The sequence below is a fragment of the Amblyraja radiata genome, chromosome 12 (assembly GCF_010909765.2).
Source record: "Amblyraja radiata isolate CabotCenter1 chromosome 12, sAmbRad1.1.pri, whole genome shotgun sequence".
Taxonomy (NCBI): Eukaryota; Metazoa; Chordata; class Chondrichthyes; order Rajiformes; family Rajidae; genus Amblyraja; species Amblyraja radiata.
This window is the reverse complement of record NC_045967.1, coordinates 11,195,941-11,219,541: the sequence shown is the minus strand read 5'-3', so window position 1 is coordinate 11,219,541 and position 23,601 is coordinate 11,195,941. Positions and strand designations below refer to the sequence as shown.

Here is a 23,601-nt window from a genome sequence, read left to right as displayed (position 1 = left end):
ATTGGCAGGGGTGCTGAGGAAGAGGATTTTTTGGAATGTATGCGGGATAGTTATCTAAATCAACATGTAGAGGAACCAACGAGAGAGCAGGCTATTTTAGACTGGGTATTGAGTAATGAGGAAGGGTTAGTTAGCAGTCTTGTTGTACGTGCCCCCTTGGGCAAGAGTGACCATAATATGGTTGAGTTCTTCATTAGGATGGAGAGTGACATTGTTAATTCAGAAACAATGGTTCTGAACTTAAAGAAAGGTAACTTTGAGGGTATGAGACGTGAATTGGCCAAGATTGACTGGCAATTAATTCTAAAAGGGTTGACGGTGGATATGCAATGGAAGACATTTAAAGACTGCATGGATGAACTACAAAAATTGTTCATCCCAGTTTGGCAAAAGAATAAATCAGGGAAGGTAGTGCATCCGTGGATAACAAGGGAAATCAGGGATAGTATCAAAGCGAAGGATGATGCGTACAAATTAGCCAGAAAAGGCAGCATACCGGAGGACTGGGAGAAATTCAGAGACCAGCAGAGGAGGACAAAGGGCTTAATTAGGAAAGGAAAAATAGATTATGAAAGAAAACTGGCAGGGAACATAAAAACTGACTGCAAAGGTTTTTATAGATATGTGAAAAGAAAGAGATTAGTTAAAACAAATGTAGGTCCCTTGCAGTCAGAAACGGGTGAGTTGATCATGGGGAACAAGGATATGGCGGACCAATTGAATAACTACTTTGGTTCCGTCTTCACTAAGGAAGACATAAATAATCTGCCGGAAATAGCAGGGGACCGCGGGTCAAAGGAGTTGGAGGAATTGAGTGAAATCCAGGTTAGCCGGGAAGTGGTGTTGGGTAAATTAAATGGATTAAAGGCCGATAAATCCCCAGGGCCAGATAGGCTGCATCCCAGAGTACTTAAGGAAGTAGCTCCAGAAATAGTGGATGCATTAGTAATAATCTTTCAAAACTCTTTAGATTCTGGAGTAGTTCCTGAGGATTGGCGGGTAGCAAACGTAACCCCACTTTTTAAGAAGGGAGGGAGAGAGAAAACGGGGAATTACAGACCAGTTAGTCTAACATCGGTAGTGGGGAAACTGCTAGAGTCAGTTATTAAAGATGGGATAGCAGCACATTTGGAAAGTGGTGAAATCATTGGACAAAGTCAGCATGGATTTACAAAAGGTAAATCATGTCTGACGAATCTTATAGAATTTTTCGAGGATGTAACTAGTAGCGTGGATAGGGGAGAACCAGTGGATGTGGTGTATCTGGACTTCCAGAAGGCTTTCGACAAGGTCCCACATAAGAGATTAGTTTACAAACTTAAAGCACACGGCATTGGGGGTTCAGTATTGATGTGGATAGAGAACTGGCTGGCAAACAGGAAGCAAAGAGTAGGAGTAAACGGGTCCTTTTCACAATGGCAGGCAGTGACTAGTGGGGTACCGCAAGGCTCATTGCTGGGACCCCAGCTATTTACAATATATATTAATGATCTGGATGAGGGAATTGAAGGCAATATCTCCAAGTTTGCGGATGACACTAAGCTGGGGGGCAGTGTTAGCTGTGAGGAGGATGCTAGGAGACTGCAAGGTGACTTGGATAGGCTGGGTGAGTGGGCAAATGTTTGGCAGATGCAGTATAATGTGGATAAATGTGAGGTTATCCATTTTGGTGGCAAAAACAGGAAAGCAGACTATTATCTAAATGGTGGCCGACTAGGAAAAGGGGAGATGCAGCGAGACCTGGGTGTCATGGTACACCAGTCATTGAAAGTGGGCATGCAGGTGCAGCAGGCAGCGAAGAAAGCGAATGGTATGTTAGCTTTCATAGCAAAAGGATTTGAGTATAGGAGCAGGGAGGTTCTACTGCAGTTGTACAGGGTCTTGGTGAGACCACACCTGGAGTATTGCGTACAGTTTTGGTCTCCAAATCTGAGGAAGGACATTATTGCCATAGAGGGAGTGCAGAGAAGGTTCACCAGACTGATTCCTGGGATGTCAGGACTGTCTTATGAAGAAAGACTGGATAGACTTGGTTTATACTCTCTAGAATTTAGGAGATTGAGAGGGGATCTTATAGAAACTTACAAAATTCTTAAGGGGTTGGACAGGCTAGATGCAGGAAGATTGCTCCCGATGTTGGGGAAGTCCAGGACAAGGGGTCACAGCTTAAGGATAAGGGGGAAATCCTTTAAAACCGAGATGAGAAGAACTTTTTTCACACAGAGAGTGGTGAATCTCTGGAACTCCCTGCCGCAGAGGGTAGTCGAGGCCAATTCATTGGCTATATTTAAGAGGGAGTTAGATGTGGCCCTTGTGGCTAAGGGGATCAGAGGGTATGGAGAGAAGGCAGGTACGGGATACTGAGTTGGATGATCAGCCATGATCATATTGAATGGCGGTGCAGGCTCGAAGGGCCGAAAGGCCTACTCCTGCACCTAATTTCTATGTTTCTATGTTTCTATGAGCCTGTTTCTATGCTGTTTCTCTTATCTAAACTGAGCAAAGTAGATCAGTGGCAGTACCTGTGGCTGCCAGCGGATGGTGCTCTGACCAAGGTTTAGCTCTGTGCATCCACCACAATGGGGACTATGGATCAGCCCAGACTCTGGTTCCCTGCACTTTGCCAAGGTGCGGATTACACAGAATCCATCTCAAGTGGCCGGTTCAATCCCCAGTCTGGAGACTTATGCCCCTGTCCCACTTAGGAAACCTGAACGGAAACCTTTGGAGACTTTGCGCCCCACCCAAGGTTTCCGTGCGGTTCCCGGAGGTTGCAGGTGGTTGCCGGAGGTTTCAGGAAGTGGAAGCAGGTAGGGAGACTGCCAAAAACCTCCGGGAACCACACGGAAACCTTGGGTGGGGCGCAAAGTCTCCCGAGGTTTCCGTTCATGTTTCCTAAGTGGGACAGGGGCATGAAGCGCATAGTCTCGCTGTACTGTGGAGTGTTGCCTTAACGAGCCTTTGGAAGAGATCTGTTCAATCAGGTGTTTGTGAAGGATTCCAAAGTTCCACTGGATGTTCTGCCCAGTGCGTGACCAGCATTTATTTCTTGAGCAACAATTAGCAGGCGTTCCTACAAAGCTCTTCATGGCAGCTTACAGCGCACAGGATCAGACCAGTGACTCCCCTTCAATTTACTCTTGTTCAGTTGACTGTCAAAGTGCTGTTGAAATCAAAGTAATTTCCTTTCTTTACATTTTTGCATGTATCTTATCGTTCAAACCCCCACAAATATATTATTCTACCTTGTTCTCTTTGTTACTTCTGCATTCAGACTTGGGAATATGTTCATCCAAGTGCACTGATGATCGACTAAAGTCCCTGTCCCACTTAGGAAACCTGAACGGAAACCTCTGGAGACTTTGCGCCCCACCCAAGGTTTCCGTGCGGTTCCCGGAGGTTTTTGTCAGTCTCCCTACCTGCTTCCACTACCTGCAACCTCCGGCAACCACCTGCAACCTCCGAGAACCGCACGGAAACATTGGGTGGGGCGCAGAGTCTCCAGAGGTTTCTGTTCAGGTTTCCTAAGTGGGACAGGGGCATTCTTTTCTCCTCTTGCCGTTCAAAGTTCCAGAATACAACATTTGGTGAAACATCGGCTAATTCTTTCCACTTGGATGTCGACATTGGATTTAAGGACATTGTGTATCATTCGCTAGAGAACCTGTTGTAATTCCTGTCTTTCCTTTTCCAGGTGCAGTACCTTTCTCTGCTGGCTCTTTTTTAGTCTACATTAACCTGGATAAACTCTGGAATAAGCCCAGTGTGAAGCTCACACCGCTGCAGAACTTTGCCAATGGTTGCTTGGCAGCTGGTGTCGCCCAGACTCTCTCCTTCCCCTTCGAAACTGTGAAGAGGAAGATGCAGGTGAGCCTTGCCCGTAAACCACCCGGCACTCGTGTGTGTTGCTCTGAACTCTACCAGAACCCAGCCCAGTGGAATACCACTGTGATGTTCCCCTTAATGGCAGGGCCCTGGGGGAGTGTTTTAGAGCAGGTAGACAAAAGTGCTGGAGAAACTCAGCGGGTGAGGCAGCATCTATGGAGCGAAGGAATAGGTGACGTTTCGGGTCGAAACCCTTCTTCACACAGTAGACATGATTCAGCTTGTAGAGCGGAGTAATTTAGGAGTACAGATACATGGTGTTCAAGAAGGCTTTTGGTACATTGGCTTTCATCAGTCAGGCTATTATGGAAGTTGAGACGTTATGTTACAGTTTGAGATACAGCCTACCGAGTCAGCGCCAACCAGCGATCCCCGCGCACCGACACCATCCTACACACACTGGGGACAATTTACAATTACACCCAGTCAATTAACCTACAAACCTGGACGTCTTTGGAATGTGGGAGGAAACCGGTGTTTCCGGAGAAATCGCACGCAGGTCATGGGGAGAACATGCAAACTCTGTACAGACAATCACCCGTAGTCAGGATCAAACCTGGGTCCCTGGCGCTGTGAAGCAGCAACTCTACCGCTGTGCCACCATTGTACAAGACATTGGTGAGGCTGCATTTTGAGTATTGTGTTCAGTTTAGATCACCCTGCTGTAGGAAGGATGTCATTAAGCTGGAAAAAGTGCAGAGAAGATTGTGCCAGGACTGGAAGGCTTGCGCTATTGGTTGGGCAGGCTGGGATTTTAATCCTTGGAGCGCTGGTGGTTGAGGGGTGATCTTATAGAGGGGTATAAAATAATGAGGAGAATAGCCCTGTGAATGGACAGTGTCTTTTACCAGAGTACGGGATTCAAGAACCAGAGGACATGGGTTTGTCGGAGAGGCAAGATTTAATAGGAACCTGAGGGGAAACCTTTTCATTCTGGCCCAGAACCAGGGGCCACAGCCTTAGAATAAAGGGGAGGGCATTTAAGACTGAGGTGAGAAAAAGCTTTTTCACCCAGAGAGTTGTGAATTTATGGAATTCCCTGCCACAGAGGGCAGTGGAGGCCAAGTCACTGGATGGATTTAAGAGAGAGTTAGATAGAGCTCTAGGGGCTAGTGGAATCAAGGGATATGGGGGGAAAGCAGGCACAGGTTATTGATAGGGGACGATCAGCCATGATCACAATGAAAGGCGGTGCTGGCTCGAAGGGCCGAATGGCCTCCTCCTGCACCTATTTTCTATGTTTCTATGTTCCTATGGTTGGTATATGGAACAAGCTGGCAGAGGAGGTAGTTGAGGCAGGTACGATAACAGCATTTAAAAGCCACTGGGGCAGATATGTGGATAGGTTTAGAGGGATAATGGGACTAGCTTAGATGGTGCATCTTGGTTGGTGTGGGCAGGTTGGGTTGAAGGGCCTGTTTGTGTGCTGTATGACTCCATTCAAACATAGCAACATTAAGCTATTACTCTAGCTGAGGATGGGAGAGAACAAAGAGAAAGAGCTTTAAACATTTCTGCGGCTGAAATTGCCAAATTATTCTATTACAAGCTCATTGTAGAAGTACATGTGTAATCTGGAATCCTTTATACTCTATTGTCACCTGTACGAGGTTTGTTTCCCAGACAATCCGGTAAAATCCTACAGCAGATTTCACCCAGGCAGTACACAGGTGTTGCCACGTTACTGGTGCCGATAAAGTTACAAAAGTTCACCGAACAGTCCTACCTTCTGCCTGTCGCCGCACGTGGCAACAGCAGCCCCCCCCCACCCCGCACACCCCTCCACTGGGTGCCCCATTTGTTCCCCTGATTTCATTCACCTCACCACTCACAACTGCACCGTCAGCCACGAAACTGCCTCTGAATATCTGTGTCTCCATTTCAGATCATTTTTCTAGCAAGCTTCTGATGATCATTTTAATTCTGCTCTTTGCCTCAGTATCAGTTGTTATTAACTGGCCTCCGGTGCAACACGCTGAACCATTTTATTCCCTTAAGGGCCTGTCCCACTTGGGCAATTTTTTAGGCGACTACAGGCGACTAGGCTGTCGCCTGTATGGCCGTGAGTAGTCTCCTCGGTCGCCCAAAGAGTCGTAGGGTCTTTCTGGTCGCCACTGGGTTTTCAACATGTTAAAAAAAATTTGGCGACAGTCGACAACAGTGGGTTGCCACCAATGAGCGTAGCTGGACTTCTCCTGACGTAGGTGCTGTCGTAGGTTGTCACCAGGTGACGTTGGTTGTCGCTGGTGCTGACTTCGGTGAATTCCATTGGCGACTACCCACGTCAACCGGCGACAGGTACCGGCGATTGAATTGTCTTCAGTTGTCGCCGACAGGGCCGTTGATTGTCGTAGCTTGTCGCAGGTGGACATAGGTTGTGGTAGGTGTTGTCCTAGGTGGACGTCCTAATGGGTCGCCGGTTGTCGGTAGCTTGCCGTAGCTTGACGTTGACTAGGTGGTAGGTTGGTGTAGCTTGTCGTAGACATTGTTGTAGGGGGGGTCCAGTCCCCGGTTTTTCGGCGAACTGCTACCACTATGGCTGTCGCCTAAAAAATCGCCTAAGTGGGACAGGCCCATTAGATACACTTTATAACTGAAAATGTTTGCGAGCTTGTTTTTGGCATTAATTGTTTTTTAAATTTCCGTATCTGAACCCATTCTCTTCCTCTGTAGGCACAAAGTCCCCTGCTTCCTCACTACGGAGGTGTAGATGTGCATTTCACTGGAGTCGTGGACTGCTTCAAGCAGATTGTGAAGACAAAGGGTTTTCTAAGTCTATGGAATGGACTTACTGCCAACATACTGAAGGTAATCACCGCCTGTGTAAAAGTACTCTGGATGGGTAGATACAGTAGCTGGAGAAATGGATCTCTTGTGTTGCAGGCACCACATTGATCTGGGTTTGTGTGTGTGCTCAACCACAGACTACAGAGCAGTAACATCAGAAGATTTTCTTCCAGAGGAACAACTGTGCAATAATTATAAAGTGATTTGCTATTATTTGAAATGGTATTGTTTTATCATGGAGGAATACAGAGGGTAGTATTGGTAGACACAAGGAACGGCTGATACGAGAATCTTGTGCAACACACAAAGTGTTGGAGTAACTCAGCGGGGCAGGCAGCATTTGTGGAGAACAGGGATAGCCGATGTTTTGGGTCAGGACCCTTCTTCAGAGGTGAGGTTGGATAAAGCCTGGCAAGTGATAGTTTACTTTTAGACTTTTCAGATACAGCGTGGAAACAGGCCCTTTGGCCCATTGAGTCCGCGCCGACCAGCGATCATCCCGAACACTACTACTATCCTACACACTAGGGACAATTTACCAACAAACCTGTATGTCTTTGGAGTGTGGGAGGAAACCAGAGCACCCAGGGAAAACCCACAATATCACGGGGAGCACGTACAAACTCCATACAGACAGCACCTATAGTCAGGATGGAACCCGGGTCACCGGCGCTGTTAGGCAGCAACTCTACTGCTGTGCCACCGTGCTGCCTGTAGTCCATTTACTGAACGTGAGTACAAATCTCACCACAGTAGCTGAGGAAGATTAATTCCGTTAATTAACTAATCTGCAATAATACGCTTGCCTGGGTAATGGCGATTATGATAGTTTCAGACCGTAGTAAAATGCTAACTGGTTGCCGAGAGGAAGATCGTCATTCCTTATCCGATCTGGCCTCTGTGAGACGCCAGCAATGTGGTCGCCTTGAACTGTCCTCTAAACCAGCATCGTAACCTACAAAATGGAGGTGCAAAGGGCCTTGGGAACGCTGATAGAGGATTCTCAAAAAGTTAATTTGCAAATTGAGTTGGTAGCAAGGAAGGCGAATGCAATGCCAGCATTTATTCAGAGAGAACTAGAATATAAAAACAGGGATGTAATGCGGAGGCTTTATAAGGAACTGGTCAGGCCGCATTTGGAGTTTTGTGAGCAGTTTTGGGCCCCATACCTGAGGAAGGATGTGCTGGAGCTGGAGAGGGTCCAGAGGAGGTTTACGAGAATGATCCCAGGAATGATTGAGTTAACATATGATGAGCATTTGATGGCACTGGGCTTGTACTCGCTGGAGTTTGGAAGGATGAGAGGACACCTCATTGAAACTCACCGAATAGTGAAAGGCCTGGATAGAGTGGATGTGGAGAGGATGTTTCCACCAGTGGGAGAGTCAAGGACCAGAGGGTACAGGTTCGGAATGAAAGGATATTCTTTGAGAAAGGAGATGAGAAGGATTTTTGTTACTCCGAGGATGGTAAATCTGAGGAATACATTGCCACCATGTTGATATATTATGACACACACAGTGATTTCAACACATGGCCTGCAAGAATTGAGGAAGGTGAGTCACTACCCTTTACAGATGGATAATAAATGTTGGCATTACTGCAGAACCCACCTCAGCTGGGAGAGGAATAATAAAAATACTTTGAACTGTTATCTAATATCTACCGCAACTACACAGCTTTATTCTTGGCTTTAACCACAACCTTCTTAACTCCCCTTCTTATTCCCATTCTGACCTCACTGTCCTGGGCCTCCTCCACTGTCAGAGTGAGGTCACAAGCAAACTGGAGGGACAGCACCTCATATTCCGCTTGGGGAGCTTACAACACAATTGTACGGACATTGAGTTCTCCAGTTTTAGATAATACCCTCCCCCCCCTCGCTTTCCCCGTCCCCCCGCTTTTCCTTGTATCCCATTCTAATGCACACCCATTTATCTGACTATCTCGGCCCCTTTCCCCACATCCTCATCCGCCTATATCCCTCTCTCTGACTTCACTTTTCACCCCTCTTCTCTCCTTATCTGGCACCTTTCTATCTCCTTTGCCTCGCCAGCCTTTGTCCACCCATCTGCCAAATAAACCCCTCTCACCTGTATCCACCAATCGCTCGCCTGGTTTTGTCGCACCCCCCACAATTTTTCCATCTTTCTCCCCTCTACCACAAGAGTTGAACAGGTACTTCGGATCTGTCTTCACTAAAGAAGACACAAACAATCTCCCAGAAGTACTGGAGGACAGAGGATCTAAGGGGGTCGAGGAACTGAAAGAAATTTTCATTAGGCGAGAAATAGTATTGGGTAGGCTAATGGGACTGAAGGATGATAAATCCCCGGGGCCTGATGGTCTGCATCCCAGGGCCCACAGGGAGGTGGCTCTAGAAATAGTGGACGCATTGGTGATCATTTTCCAATGTTCAATAGATTCAGGATCAGTTCCTGTGGATTGGTGGATAGCTAATGTTATCCCACTTTTCAAGAAAGGAGCAAGAGAGAAAACGGGGAATTACAGACCAGTTAGCCTGACCGGTGGTGGGAAAGATGCTGGAGTCAATTATTAAAGAGGTAATAATGGGGCATTTGGATAGCAGTAAAAGGATTAGTCCAAGTCAACATGGATTTATGAAAGGGATATCATGCTTGACTAATCTTCTGGAATTTTTTGAGGATGTGACAAGTAAAATGGATGAAGGGGAGCCGGTGGATGTAGTGTATCTAGACTTTCAGAAAGCCTTTGATAAGGTCCCGCACGGGAGACTGGTGACTAAAATTAGAGCACATGGTACTGGGGGTAGGGTGTTAATGTGGATAGAAAATTGGTCAGCAGACCGGAAGCAAAGAGTAGGAGTGAACGGGTCCTATTCAGAATGGCAGGCAGTGGCGAGCGGAGTGCCGCAAGGCTCGATGTTGGGGCTGCAACTGTTTACCATATATATTAATGATTTGGAAGAGGGAATTAGGAGCAACACTAGCAAGTTTGCAGATGACACAAAGCTGGGTGGCAGTGTGAACTGTGAACAGGATGTTAGGAAGTTGCAGGGTGACCTGGACAGGTTGAGTGAGTGGGCAGGTGCGTGGCAGATGCAGTATAATATAGATAAATGTGAGGTTATCCACTTTGGTGGCAAAAACAAGGGGGCAGATTATTATCTCAATGGGGTTAGGTTAGGTAAGGAGGAGGTACAGCGAGACCTGGGTGTCCTTGTACACCAGTCACTGAAAGTTGGCGTGCAGGTACAGCAGGCAGTGAAGAAAGCTAATGGAATGTTGGCCTTCATAACAAGAGGATTTCAGTATAGGAGTAAAGAGGTTCTTCTGCAGTTGTATAGGGCTCTGGTAAGACCATATCCAGAGTATTGCGTACAGTTTTGGTCTCCTAATTTGAGGAAGGACATCCTTGTGATTGAGGCAGTGCAGCGTAGGTTCACGAAATTGATCCCTGGGAATGCAGGACTGTCATATGAGGAAAGATTGAAAAGACTAGGCTTGTATTCACTGGAGTTTAGAAGGATGAGGGTGTTCTTATAGAAACATATAAAATTATAAAAGGACTGGACAAGCTAGATGCAGGAAAAATGATCCCAATGTTGGGCGAGTCCAGAACCAGGGGCCACAGTCTTAGAATAAAGGGGAGGCCATTTAAGACTGGGGTGAGAAAAACATTTTCACCCAGAGAGTTGTGATTTTGTGGAATTCCCTGCCACAGAGGGCAGAGGAGGCCAAATCACTGGATGGATTTAAGAGATAGTTAGATTGAACTCTAGGGGCTAGTGGAATCAAGGGATATGGGGAGAAGGCAGGCATGGGTTTGTTGATTGGGGACGATCAGCCATGATCGCAATGAATGGCGGTGCTGGCTCGAAGGGCCTAATGGCCTCCTCCTGCACTTATTTTCTATGTTTCTGTTTCTAATCAGTCTGAAGAAGGGTTCTACCCAAAACGTCACCAATCCATGATCTCCAGAGATGCTGCCACACCCACTGAGTTACTCCAGTAGTTACTCCATCAGTCTGATGGAGGGTCTCGACCCGAAACGTTACCTATTCCTTCTCTCAGTAGATGCTGCCTCACCCGCTGAGCTTTTCCTGCATTTTTTTTGTCTGCCTTCGATTTTTCCAGCATCTGCAGTTCTTTCTTAAACAAATACTCCAGCACTTTTATGTCTTTGCACAACCTTATCGGGGGCCTACTGGGAATCCACAGGGCCGGATCAGTCGGGTCAATGTGCCAGAAAGGAGCTGGCATATATTAGGATGGCATATTTGATGATAATATTCACTAAATGACACCAAGTGCTGGCAAAAGCGTTCAGGCGACAGCTGCTACAGAAACAGCCACAGATCAAAAGCTTTACCTGTATTATCTGCACATGAAATCCCTTTCTAATCCCAGCTCGAAGACCAGCAGCTCCCATTTCTACACTCACGCAGTTAGGATTAACTTACTTTATAATCTTTATATCAGTTTGAAGAAGGGTCCCGACCCAAAACGTCATCTGCCCATGGTCTCCAGAGATGCTGCCTGACCTGCTGAATTACTCCAGCACTTTGTGTCTTTTTTTTTTGTAATGTCGCATCTGCAGTTCCTTGCCCCTCCATTTTATTGCTTTATATTCTATCTGTTAGAGCTCCCTCTCTATTGGACAGGGTGGGTAAAATGCTTGAGTGTCAAGTACATTTATTGGACAAACATATTATCTTTAGCGTTATGTTTATTGTTGTCACATGTAACGAGGTACAGTGAACAGATTTGTTTGGCATTCTAAACAATCACATTAGATTAGATTATACTAGACCAAGTGCAAACTGCTCCCCCAACGCAGCCGTTCCCTACCCGTAGCCCCCACGGGAGACGTGGTCCTCCAACTCAAGCGGCTCAGGAATCAGCAGTGCGGCTGTTTTTAAATGGCGTCTTTGAGGCGAGATGCGGGTGCCAGCAGCCGTCATGGTCGCTGGCCAGCAGGAGGCGACAAAATGAGTGAGTGGGGGGGGGGGGGGGGGGGGGAGAAGGATTTTATTAAAAATGTGTACATAAAAACGACGAAATTTAATGAGGAATGGATACTTGGAATGAAAAGTGAAATCTCTACCGAAATGGAAAAAAATCAGGGCGTTTGTGGGTCGGGTGTTGTCGTGGCAACGAATCAAAGGCTGGCAGCCACAAGTCAGAAATACACACAGCCACACAGCCAGACACACACACAGTTTTATATATATATAGATAGATATAAAACAATCAAGTCAAAGTTGAGTACAGTAGCTGATCGCTGGTTGGTGTGGACGTTGTGGGCTGAAGGACCTGTTTCCACACTGTGTTTCTAAACTAAATTAAACTGTGCCACATTCTTGGTTCTTGTTACTGTGTGGGATTCCACCGGAAACTCCCGTTTCCTTCCACAATAAGTTTAGGTTTATTATTGTCACATGTAACGAGGTACAGTGAACAGGTTTGTTTTGCATGCTAAACAATCTGATCAAATAATATCTATAGAAACAATCAAGTCAAACTCAAGTGCAATAGGTGGAGCAGAGAGGAAGATGTGCAGTGCAGTAAATCCTTTGTCGTTTTGTCTGCCTCTTGTAACCAATGCTCTGATTTAATTTTCAGATTGTTCCCTACTATGGTTTGATGTTCAGCACCTTTGAGTTCTGTAAGCGGGCCTGTCTGTACAGGAACGGCTACATCGTGTCGCCACTGAGCTACCGGCTCAGCCCAGGAGTCGACCAGAGCTTGAGGGCCGACGAGCTGCAGGAACTGAAGAGGTTGATCGGGGGAAAGAGCTTCGAGACGGGCCGACCCTCGATCGGCAACAAGTGGTGGGGCTGAGAGAGACCCGACTGTGAGGACCTGTGACAGGGCCCTTGTAACGTCAATCACAGACTGCCCCCGGGAGGGCAAAAAGATCCCGTCTCTCTCAATAACTCAAGCTGCACTTTACACAAAACGTCGATCAGTTAATAGCAAAGGGGAGGCTCCCCTTCTCGAGGTGATTTACGCCTGTTATTTAACAAACAGGACAGCCCAGCATCACCATCAAATACCCTGCAGTCTCAAACATTGATAGCTTCTCCTAGAATTAATTTGATTTCCGATACGCAAAATTGGTTTCCACGTTTTAAGGCGTGCGGGGGAAAGATTTAAAAGCGACCTGAGGAGTAGGTTTTTCCCACAGACGGTGGCTGGTGTATGGAATGAGCTGCCAGAGGAAGAGGGGGCATTTGCACAGTCTAAAGAGGGAGATGCGGCCCAAATGCAGGCAAGTGGGACGAGCTCAGCTCGGCAACTTGGTCAGCATGGGGAGTTGGGCAAACCCATTACCGTGGTGAATAATGCCAGGACTCTGTACCTTTTTTTAATGATTGGTGGAGTGCGATCTGTGGGTGCTGACTGCACCCACCCATAGACCTGGGTAAAGTAAACAATGGCAATGTAGAACCATAATAGTCTGAATGTGCAAGACAGGGACATTATCTGTAATGCTCTGGTTCAAAAGCTTTCATTTTATATTGTGCCTTTGCCCTAATAAAATACGCCAAAGATCTTCCAAAGAGAAAATGAATGCCTGAACCAAAGAAAGAAAGTGAGGAGGTGAGGCCATGTGCAAACACAACCCTGAGTGTGGAAAGTTACCTACTTACAATTCTGGGAGAACATCCAAAAGTATGCTTTACGAGTCGGGCTAAGGGATAAAGGATAGCGATCCAGTGACACAGTAACACCGAGACCGATACCAACTGGGGCGGCACGGTGGCGCAGCAGCAGAGTTGCTGCCTTACAGCGCCAGAGACCCAGGTTCGATCCTGACTATGGATGCTGTCTGTATGGAGTTTGTACGTTCTCCCCGTGACCGTGTGGGTTTTCCCTGGATGCTCCGGTTTCCTCCCACATTCCAAAGACGTACAGGTAATAATAATAATAATAATAATAATAATAATATCTTTTATAGTCATTGTACATCAGTGCAACGAGATTTCGTATGCAGCTTCCAACCGATGTAAAAAAAAGTAAAATAAATAAATAAACTGTGCGACGTGACCATCTGAGGGAGACAGTCCAGGGGGGATGGGGGGCACTCAGCAGGGCCGGTTCAGAGCCGCTATAGCTCTGGGAATAAAGCTGTTTCTGAGTCTGGAGGTTCGGGCGTAGAAGGCCTTGTAACGTCTGCCGGAGGGAAGTAGTTCGAACAGTCCGTTACAAGGGTGTGAGGAGTCTTTATGGATGCTGACGGCCTTCCTGAGGCACCGTGTGTGGTAGATGCCCTCCAAGGCTGGTAGCTGTGTCCCAATGATCCTCTGCGCTCTGTGGACGACGCGCTGAAGAGCTCTCCTCTCCGTCTCCGTGCAGCTGAGATACCACACAGAGATGCCATACGTTAATATGCTCTCTGTGGTGCAGCGGTAGAAGGTTGTCAGCAGCTGTTGGGGCATACCAGTCTTTTTTAATGTCCTCAGGAAGAACAGTCGTTGCTGAGCCTTCTTGACCAGCGCAGCGGTGTTGGTGGACCATGTGAGGTCCTCTGAAATGTGAGTGCCCAGAAACCTAAAGGTGGACACTCTCTCCACACTTTCCCCGTAGATGGAGATTGGGGCGTATTCTCCATTATGGTGAATTCTCCATTATGGTGAATTCTCCTGAAGTCAATAATCAGCTCCTTGGTCTTAGAGGTGTTTAGTGACAAGTTGTTACGTGCGCACCAGTCTGCCAGGTTCTGCACCTCCACTCTGTATTGTTGTTTGTAGGTCAATTGTAGGTCAATTGGCTTTGCTAAAGATTGTAAATTGTCCCTAGTGTGCAGGATAGCGTTAATGTACAGTGTATAGTTAAACCAGTGTATAGGCTGGTTGGCACAGACTTGGAGGGCCGCAGGGTCTGTTTCCATGTTTTATCTCTAAACTAAACTAAAACCTGAAGGTGATTATTTTTTCTATAGTATTCTGGATATTAGAATGCACTTTATGACCCGACATTAAAAAAACAACTTAATTTCTAACCTATTTATTATCAGTCACAGCAACAACATATTTATTAGCAGTCTTTTTATTGTAAATAAAGTTGGCCAGGACACTTCATTTGAACTTTAAACTGGTTGCCAAGACTCACCAGACAATATTAAGATTAAGCCTGAAAGAGGGAGTTTTAAGAAAGGTTGAACGAGAGAGAGAGATTTCAGAAGGCTTGGGGGCGTGCATGTTGAGTTTAGTTTGGTTTATTGTCATGTGTACCGAGGCACAGTGTAAAGCTTTTAAGCTTAAAAACTAACCAGTCAGCAGAAAGACAATACATGATTATAATTGAGACATCCTCAGTGTACAGAAAACAGGAATAACGTTTAGTGCTAGATAAAGTCCAATCAAAGATAGTCCGAGGGTCTCCAATGAGATAGATAGTAGCTCAGGACTGCTTCTAGTTGTTGGTAGGATGGTTCAGTTGCCTAATAACAACTGGGAAGAAACTGTCCCTGAATCTGGGGGTGTGCGTTTTCGCACTTCTATTCCTTGTTGCCATATGGGAAATACCATGTTGACTAGCATTCAGTCAAGGTTAAGGGATGAGAGCTTTAGCGTATGGAGAGAAAGCTGAGAGTTGTCAACAAACACGGAGATTGTTGTGATTTGAGATGTAGTGGGTGAGGGGTAACGTGTGGGGGATAATAAGTAGAAGGATTACATTTTGAACCAATCCCTGTGGCACGGTGGCGCAGAGTTTCCAGACTTACAGCGCCAGGGACCCGGGTTCGATCCTGACTACAAGTGCTGTCTGCACGGAGTTTGTACGTTCTCACCGTGACCTGCGTTGAGTTTCTCCGAGGTCTCCGGTTTCCTGCTACACTCCAAAGACGTGCAGATTTGTAAGCTAATTGTCTTGGTATAATTGTAAAATTGTCCCTAGAGTGTGCAGGATAGCGTTAGTATACGGGGAATCGCTGGTCGGCAAGGGCCGGAGGGCCTGTTTCCACGCTGTATCTCTAAACTAAACTAAACTTTCAAGCAAATATCCACACCAGCCACGGCCCAATTGCTTTATTGCCCACATTGGAAAGGTTAACTTTGGTCTTCCTGCCTCTGTAACACGGATTTGTGAAACAGAATCTAGAACAAATTTAACAAGACACACTGTTTTACCGATCAGAGTTTTTGCCATTTCTCAGTACTAATATTATAAGATGCTGAGATGGATGAGAAATGTGTTCAATATTACACTTACATTCCATACCATTTGATGCTTATGGTGGCCAAAGATAGACATTCTTCTGATTATCTCACATTTTTAATGATGGTTTAAGTTATATGTTTATTACATGTTAAATAAAGATTCAAAGATAACTGAAATGTTAGTTGGGAAACTGTTGTTCCATGCAGGAGACTCTCAGTATATCAGAAGGAGTGCTTCTTCAATCATTCATCCATAAGTAGATGATTGATCAAGGTATGACATCCCAGAATAGCTGTGGGTATATTTAGAGCAAGTTTTATTAAGTAGAGGTCTTCCTTCCTCTACTTGTCTGACCTTCTGAACAGCATCATGGTTACAGGAGTCTTGGTTTCTTGGTCCTCCAAAATATTCCAAATGGAATTTAAACTGGAGGTGGTGAAGGGAGGGCTTAAACCAGAAAGGGTTATTGGGAAGAAAGAGCTACTTTAAATTTAGTTGCATCTGGTTGGGTAACTATAGTAGGGTGGAGATTATTCCATGCTTTAATTGTGTGTGCGGGGGAAGAACGAATTGCTGTACACATCTGTCTTTGTAGCTGGGATCACAAATTGGATTGAATGCCCTCGTCTGCTCCTAATTGGTTTGGGTTTGGTGTAGGTCTTGTAGTATATGTCGAGCTGACCATTTAACATTTTGTAAAAACAGGTCAAACGGTGAGCTTCACGTCTGTCTTGGAGAGGGTTCCACCCCAGAGAATTCAGAAGTTTGGTGACACTCGCTTCTCTCTCATAGGTGTTAGTAACAAATCGAGCTGCCTGTCTTTGGACACGTTCGATGGAAGAAATGTTTTTATTTGTGTATGGGTCCCATGCTGCAACTGCTTAGTCCAAATGAGGTCTAACGAGGGTGAAGTATAGCTTCTCCTTGACAGAAGTTGAACAATGATGAAAGTTGCGCCTCAGAAAGTTTAGGACACCTGTTGCTTTCACCGTTGCATGATGAGTCTGACCATTCCAACGCAGATCATTCTGCAATTTGATGCCAAGATACTTGGTTTGTTTGGATTCTTCAAGGGTCGTACCAAGTATATTGTAAGATGTTTCTCCTGGAGTCAGTCTTCTCCTTGCGTATGGCGTGCACAGCCTAAAGTTGTAGGTCAACTTGTTCTATTTGATCTATTTGTTTGTGCACACCACGTTGATTGCATTAGTCGAAACAGGGTGGACCACGTGAAGGTTGCAATCTCCCACCCCACAGGTGTCAGTGTTAGGGTAGTACTTTGACTGTGATGGAGTTGGAGCCATAGTGATGATCACTGTGGTGGCTGGTTCATGGTGACATGTGAAATGTTGGCTTCCCTTTGCTCACTCTCGCGGTTGTACTTCAAGCAGATCCCGACTGCCCTTGGTTCCAAGTTTCACCTTCTTTTCCTATCACATTCCATCGTCTGTGGCCATTTGCTGCCTCCGCCCATCGCCTGCCAGCTCCGTCACTGTTTCCACGTTCCCCTCCCCCAGCCAATCTACCTCTCCACAGGGGCGGCAGCGTGGCACAGCGGTAGAGCTACTGCCTTATAGCGCCAGAGATCCGGGTTCAAACATCTGACCATTCTGGATGAATGTACCTTTGGATTTAATGATGATCCTGTAAAATTTATGGCCACTCATTTTAGACTTCCTATAAGTTGAATCAACTTCCTGACCTCGTCTGACGGAATCCTTTCACAAAGACTTTCATCGATCCACAGGAAGGTTGGCGCTGTAATTAAGACGGTGACGGTATACGGGAAGGGTCAAGTAAGTCCTTTAAAAGAGGGGAGAGAAGGAGTGGAGACAACTTTTAAGAAGCCAGAGATACACGGCTGTGAAGCTCGGCAGACATTTAACATTACCGGTCGGTTATCCTTGGTTCTGGCGGCGACCATAATGAGGCTGCGACTAGTTCCCAGAATGTGGGAACTCCTCACAACCATGAAGGCAACTCCCCGGCAACCACCCGCGGACATGTGGCGACCGCATAGTCTCCAGCAGTCGTCTAAAAAGTCGCCTACGTGGGACGGGCTCATTTCTCTCTTTTCTAGAGAAAAGAGGCCCCATTTTATTTTAATACTTACTGACAGCTAGAGTTGTGACGATTTTTGGATTTAGTAAAGATGTCACTGTGAAATATGACATATGGTCAGGATCTTTTGCCTGGAGATTCAATCTAAAATAGGGCTCCATGTTCTCAGGAAAAGGATGACACACTTGAGAATGAGATTAATAGGAATCGCCTTCCTAAGAATTATCTTTAGACTTTAGAGATGCAGCGTGAAATTAGGCCCTTTGGCCCACCGAGTCCGCACCGACCTGAGATCCCCCCCACATTAACATTACCCTAAGCACACTAGGGTCAATTTACATTTATACCAAGCCAATTAACCTACAAACCTGTACGTCTTTAGAATATGGGAGGAAACCAATGATCTTGGAGAAAACCCACGCACTCCGTACAGACAGCACCCGTAGTCAGGATCGAACCCGGGTCTTTGGCGCTGTAAGGCAGCAACTCTACTGCTGTGCCTCCATGCTGCCTGTCCCAGATACCTGTGGATGTTTATTCAAAGATTATTGGGCCATTGGGAATCAAGCGTTGTAGAGACTGGACAGGCAAGTTGAGAGGAAAGATTGGATATCATGTGTTCCATCTCATGGTGAATCCCACCAACTCACATTGATTATTTGGCACAATGGTTCTTTATTATCACAGGTACTAAGGTGAGGTGAAATCCTTCTTTTGCATACAGTTCAGTATAATTATTGCCATACATAAATACAATCCCAGATTAAGTACAGAGTTTACAGAAAAATCCCAGCGTTTGCTGGAGTCGCCAGCTTTTGGCACCATTTTCAAAATCCCAGCCTCCGCTGGCCACATAGTCCCAATGCAGCCGTCATCTCATTCCGGATCGTCCAGCGAACCATTGCCTTGCCTTACCTTCAGCCTTCCTTGGCCCAGGGGTGCCTCCCGCAGCCGACCTTGAGGGTGCAGAATTTAAGACCCCAGTTTTTCTTACCGCGTTCTAGTGATCTCCGTCGTCGCCATCTCCCTCCACCCTCCTCTCTGGTCCTCGGGTTCGGCGGCTCCCTCTACAGGCGGGTGGCCTGTTCTGCAGTGGGTGAGCCAGGCCGGAGTAGGGCTGTGGCCCATTGGGTCCTTACCACCATATGGCCCAAGCATGGGCGGAAATCCTGGGGGGGGATCTGTCCCCCCCATGCTTTGAGAGGTGGGGGACAATCCCCCCCCCCCATGCTTTGTGAAACATGTTGCAGCAAAACCGCCTTGGAATTTTTAATTTTTAAAAAGCTCTCGGGTTTAATGAGTTCTGCAGAATGATTGGAGTCATTTATCACTTGATTCCTCTGAGACGAAAATGATTTGTTAACTGATTTGTTAACTGCCACTGTTAGCGCTTGTTAACTGCCATCGTTATACAATGATATGCATTCCTCCGTAAATATAATTGTGTTTTGACCTTCAAGTATTACTGACGCGGCGTTCCTTTGAATAAAATTCACGGGAGAATTTCTTAAAAATGTCTGATGCGTGTACAATTACCATTTGAACTTTGGATGTATTGGTGGATGTCATGGGAAAGATTTAAACGGGTATAGGACGGGCATTAAGGGCTCCGGACTGCGAGCACGGGCTTCCTGGTGTGCAGGTACAGTCCCTCATTCACCCACGTTATTTAGTAATTTTTACCCATCATTTCCCTTGATAGTTGTCTTGCACACTTGTCACTGGGCCGCCAGGAATTTGTGTCCCCATCTCCCCCCCCCCCCCCCCCCCCATGTTTTAAAAGCAATTTCTGCCCATGGCCCCAATGGGTCACAACGAATATATGTAGCAATGTTACAACATTTTGAGATTTTAAAAATCAAGTGCAATTTATCCCATCAGATAAAGCGTAAAAAGAAGTTTAATTTGACACCTAATTCACTTTCATCTCTTCAGTATTAAAAAGGTTATGGCCATTTTCATACTCGGAAATTAGCATCTTGTTCCCTATTGCTTTTCCATTGTCTTAACACAAAAGCTGTGATCAAGGACAGTCAAATGGCCATAACTTTATTAAAAAGTAAGAGAACTGAAAGAAATTTTCAGTTATTGTAGATTGAAGCATTCTGAAACAAATATTAAACAATTTTACTTGGATGACCTGAAATTAAAGCATATAATTAGTTAGTTACCCAATTGTAGCTAATTCCAAAATTCAATTACTAGATCTAAACATCTATCCATTTCTTAAGAAAAGATTTACATTTTTAAATAGCCTAAATGTCCAAATAACATTCACACAAGAATTCACAATAAAATATGATTTTAAAATCTCATTGTCATAAATTTATAGGCCAAATGGAAGGAATTTAGTGTTTAATTGCTGTAAATTAATGGCCATTTAAATCATCTTGCGAGTGGGATTTTGTGGAACGCGCTGGTTTGGAACGTTGCGGTTGCAGTGTATTTGAGCCCCATGTCGGCATGGAAAATACTGCTGGTTCGGATGGGCTCCAAGTCACCTTCTCGTAACTTAAAATTTTGATTAAAGGGATCTTAAGAAGTACTTTTTAATGTAAAAATAAACAGCCTACCTTGCCTTGTCCCTTATATGAGATCCGTTCCGTTGTTGGCGTTCACGGCTTTAGAAGATGATTTTTAATTTACTCTAACAATTAAATTATCCAGCGCTAATTTTAATAAACTTTATTAAACGGCAGTCGAAGCGATTTTTCTTGAGCAACTAAACAGCCTAACAGATCGATTTGAATAGGCTGCAGAAAAATCGCATTTTAAACCCGCCCCCTCTCAAAGGCGCCAAAGTCGCGCACACGGGCAGCGGCAGAACTGCAGCGCTGCTGAAGGTAAGTTTTGTAACATACCTAATATATGACATCCAGGAACCTTCCTTCCATTGACTCCATCTACGCTGCCTCAGCAAGGCCACCAGCATAATCAAGGACCAGTCTTATCCTGGTCACTCCCTCTTCTCCCCTCTCCCATCAGGCAAGTGGTACAGAAGTGTGAAAACGCACACCTCCAGATTCAGGGACAGTTTCTTCCTAGCTGTTAGGAACCATCTAGTTACCTGAGCTACTATCTACCACACTGGAGATCCTATGACTATCTTTGATCGGCCTTTACTGGACTTTATCTTGTACTAAACGTTATCCATGTTATTTCCTTTATCATGTATCTGTACACTGTGGATGGCTCGGTTGTAATCATGTATTGTCTTTCTGCTGACTGGTTAGCATGCAGTAAAAAGCTTTTCACTGTACCTCTGTACACGTGACAATAAATTAAACTCAACTCAACCCAAACCACCACACTTGGAAATGAAAGTGGCATTAACAATTCTATTGCTTTAGCACTGATCTGACCTTAGTTCTTACAGCTATCATCACCTCAGTCACTGAAAGGTGAAGTTTCAAAGTTCTGGGCTGTCCCATATTTTATTGATCATGTCCTTTGTACCTTAAGTAATTTGATAAAGATAAAATGTCAAAGGATATTGTGAACAGAAAGAACTATGGGACTACTTCATTAAGAGTAAAAAGGTCAGATAAACTTGATTGGGCAAAAAATCCGTACCTCTCCCATAAAATTCCCTAATTATGATTAATATTTCTATGAACATACTTTATTTGAGCCACACCTTGGCTAAACTAAGGGTGGATATTAATGTCCCTATCTCCTGGCATTCTCACTCATTGCTGTTGAATGCAAATTCTGATCTGGCCTAAGCTTCTCAAAGTTTTGTAAAAAGTGACAAAAACTTTGCAGTAAGACTTTGAGTTAAGACGGACACAGGTGGTGCCCATATATTGCATTGTGACCCTCTCCTTGGTTGCCTCTGACCCATACTCACCCACGTCACTCGCTCATATCTGAAGAAGGGTCTCCAGACGAAACTCTACCCATTTCTACAGAGATGCTGCCTGACCCGTTGAGTTAGTCCAGCATTTTGTGTCTTAGCATTTGTGTAGGAAGGAACTGCAGATGCTGGTTTAAACCGAAGATAGACACAAAAAGCTGGAGTGATTCAGCAGGACAGGCAGCATCTCTGGAGAGAAGGAATGGGTGACGTTTCGGGTGGAGACCCTTCTTCAGACTGGTTGGGAAAAAGGTGAAACGAGAGATAAAGACGATGATGTCGAGAGATAAGAACAATGAATGAAAGATATGCAAAAAAAGTTACGATGATAAAGGAAACAGGCCATTGGTAGCTGTTTGTTAGGTGAAAATGAGAAGCTGGTGTGACTTGGGTGGAGAAGGTATAGAGAGAGATGGAATGCTGGGGTTACTTGAAGTTAGAGAAATCAATATTCATACCACAGCAAAATATGAGATGCTGTTCCTCCAATTTGTGTTTAGCCTCACTCTGACAATGGAGGAGACCTAGGACAGAAAGGTCAGTGTGGGAATGGGAAGGAGACTTAACGGGTTTAGCAACCGGGAGATCAGGTAGGTTTAGGCGGACTGTGCGAAGGTGTTCCGTGAAACGATCGCCTGGTCTACATTTGGTCTCGCCGATGTATAAGAGTCCACATCGTGAACAACAGATACAGTAGATAAGGTTGGAGGAGGTGCAAGTGAACCTCTGCCGAACCTGAAAGGACTGTCGGGGTCCCTGGACAGAGTCGAGGGAGGAGGTATAGCGACAGGTGTTACATCTTCTGCGGTTGCAGGGGAAGGTACCTGGGGAGAGGTTGGTTTGGGTGGGATGGGATAGGTTAACCAGGGAGTTGCAGAGGGAATGGTCTCTGCGGAAAGGGGTGGAGATGGGAAGATGTGACTAGTGTTGGGATCCCGTTGGAGGTGGCGAAAATTTTGGAGGATTATGTGTTGCATGCGATAGCTGATGGGGTGGAAGGTAAGGACTAGGGGGACTCTGTCTCTGTTGCGACTAGGGGGAGCAAGGGCGGAGCTGTGGGGTACCGAGGAGACTCGAATGAGGGCCTCATCTATGATGGGAGAGGGGAATCCCCGTTCCCTAAAGAATGAGGTCATCTCAGATGTCCTGGTATTGAACACCTCACCTTGGACGCAGATGCAGCGTAGACGGAGGTATTGGGAGTAGGGCTTAGAGTCATTGCAGGAAGCAGGGTGGGAAGAAGTGTAGTCAAAATAGTTGTGGGAGTCAGTGGGTTTGTAATATTCATCAGCCGATAGTCTATTTCCTGTGATGGAGACTGTGAGATCAAGAAAGGGGAGGGAGGTGTTGAAGAAGGTCCAAGTAATTTGAATGCAGGATGGAAATAGGTGGTGAAGTTGATGAAGTCCATGAGTGCTGCATGGGTGCAGGAGGTAGTACCAATGCAGTCGTCAATGTAGCGGAGATAGAGAAGTTGATGAAGTCCATGATTTTGTGACTGTCCACCAGGGGGCATATGACATTAAGATCATTCAAAATGTAGATTTTAAAATAACGGAGGATTTTTCATCCAATTACTCCCAAGCATTTTCCTGTAATTTTCCTCGTACAATCCAGTTGATCAGTGGCATAATATCACACCCCTGATATTATGTGCAGGTAGAATATATTTGGTCTTGGCATCATCTTGGGTACAGACATTGCATGCCGGAGGGCCTGTTCTTGTGCTGTGCTGTACAATCTTCTATCTATCTAGCTATCTAAATATTACCGGAGTTGTTTTTAATAATATCCTGGGACAGAGAATTCTAAATGTTGACCATCCTCTGAGTGAAGACATTTATCCTAAACTAATTTTAA

General features: G+C 45.6%; 1 protein-coding gene across 1 annotated transcript in view; it reads left to right on the top strand.

Moving 5' to 3' along the window:
* Positions 1 to 13,221, top strand: part of slc25a43 (solute carrier family 25 member 43) — a 36,569-nt gene extending 23,348 nt beyond the window's left edge. The window contains exons 3-5 of the mRNA XM_033030236.1: positions 3,695 to 3,867; positions 6,559 to 6,693; positions 12,279 to 13,221. Of these exons, the coding sequence (XP_032886127.1) occupies positions 3,695 to 3,867; positions 6,559 to 6,693; positions 12,279 to 12,497 (527 nt within the window). The 3' untranslated portion in view covers positions 12,498 to 13,221. The remainder of the gene's footprint in view (positions 1 to 3,694; positions 3,868 to 6,558; positions 6,694 to 12,278) is intronic.
* Positions 13,222 to 23,601: the final 10,380 nt, after the last annotated feature.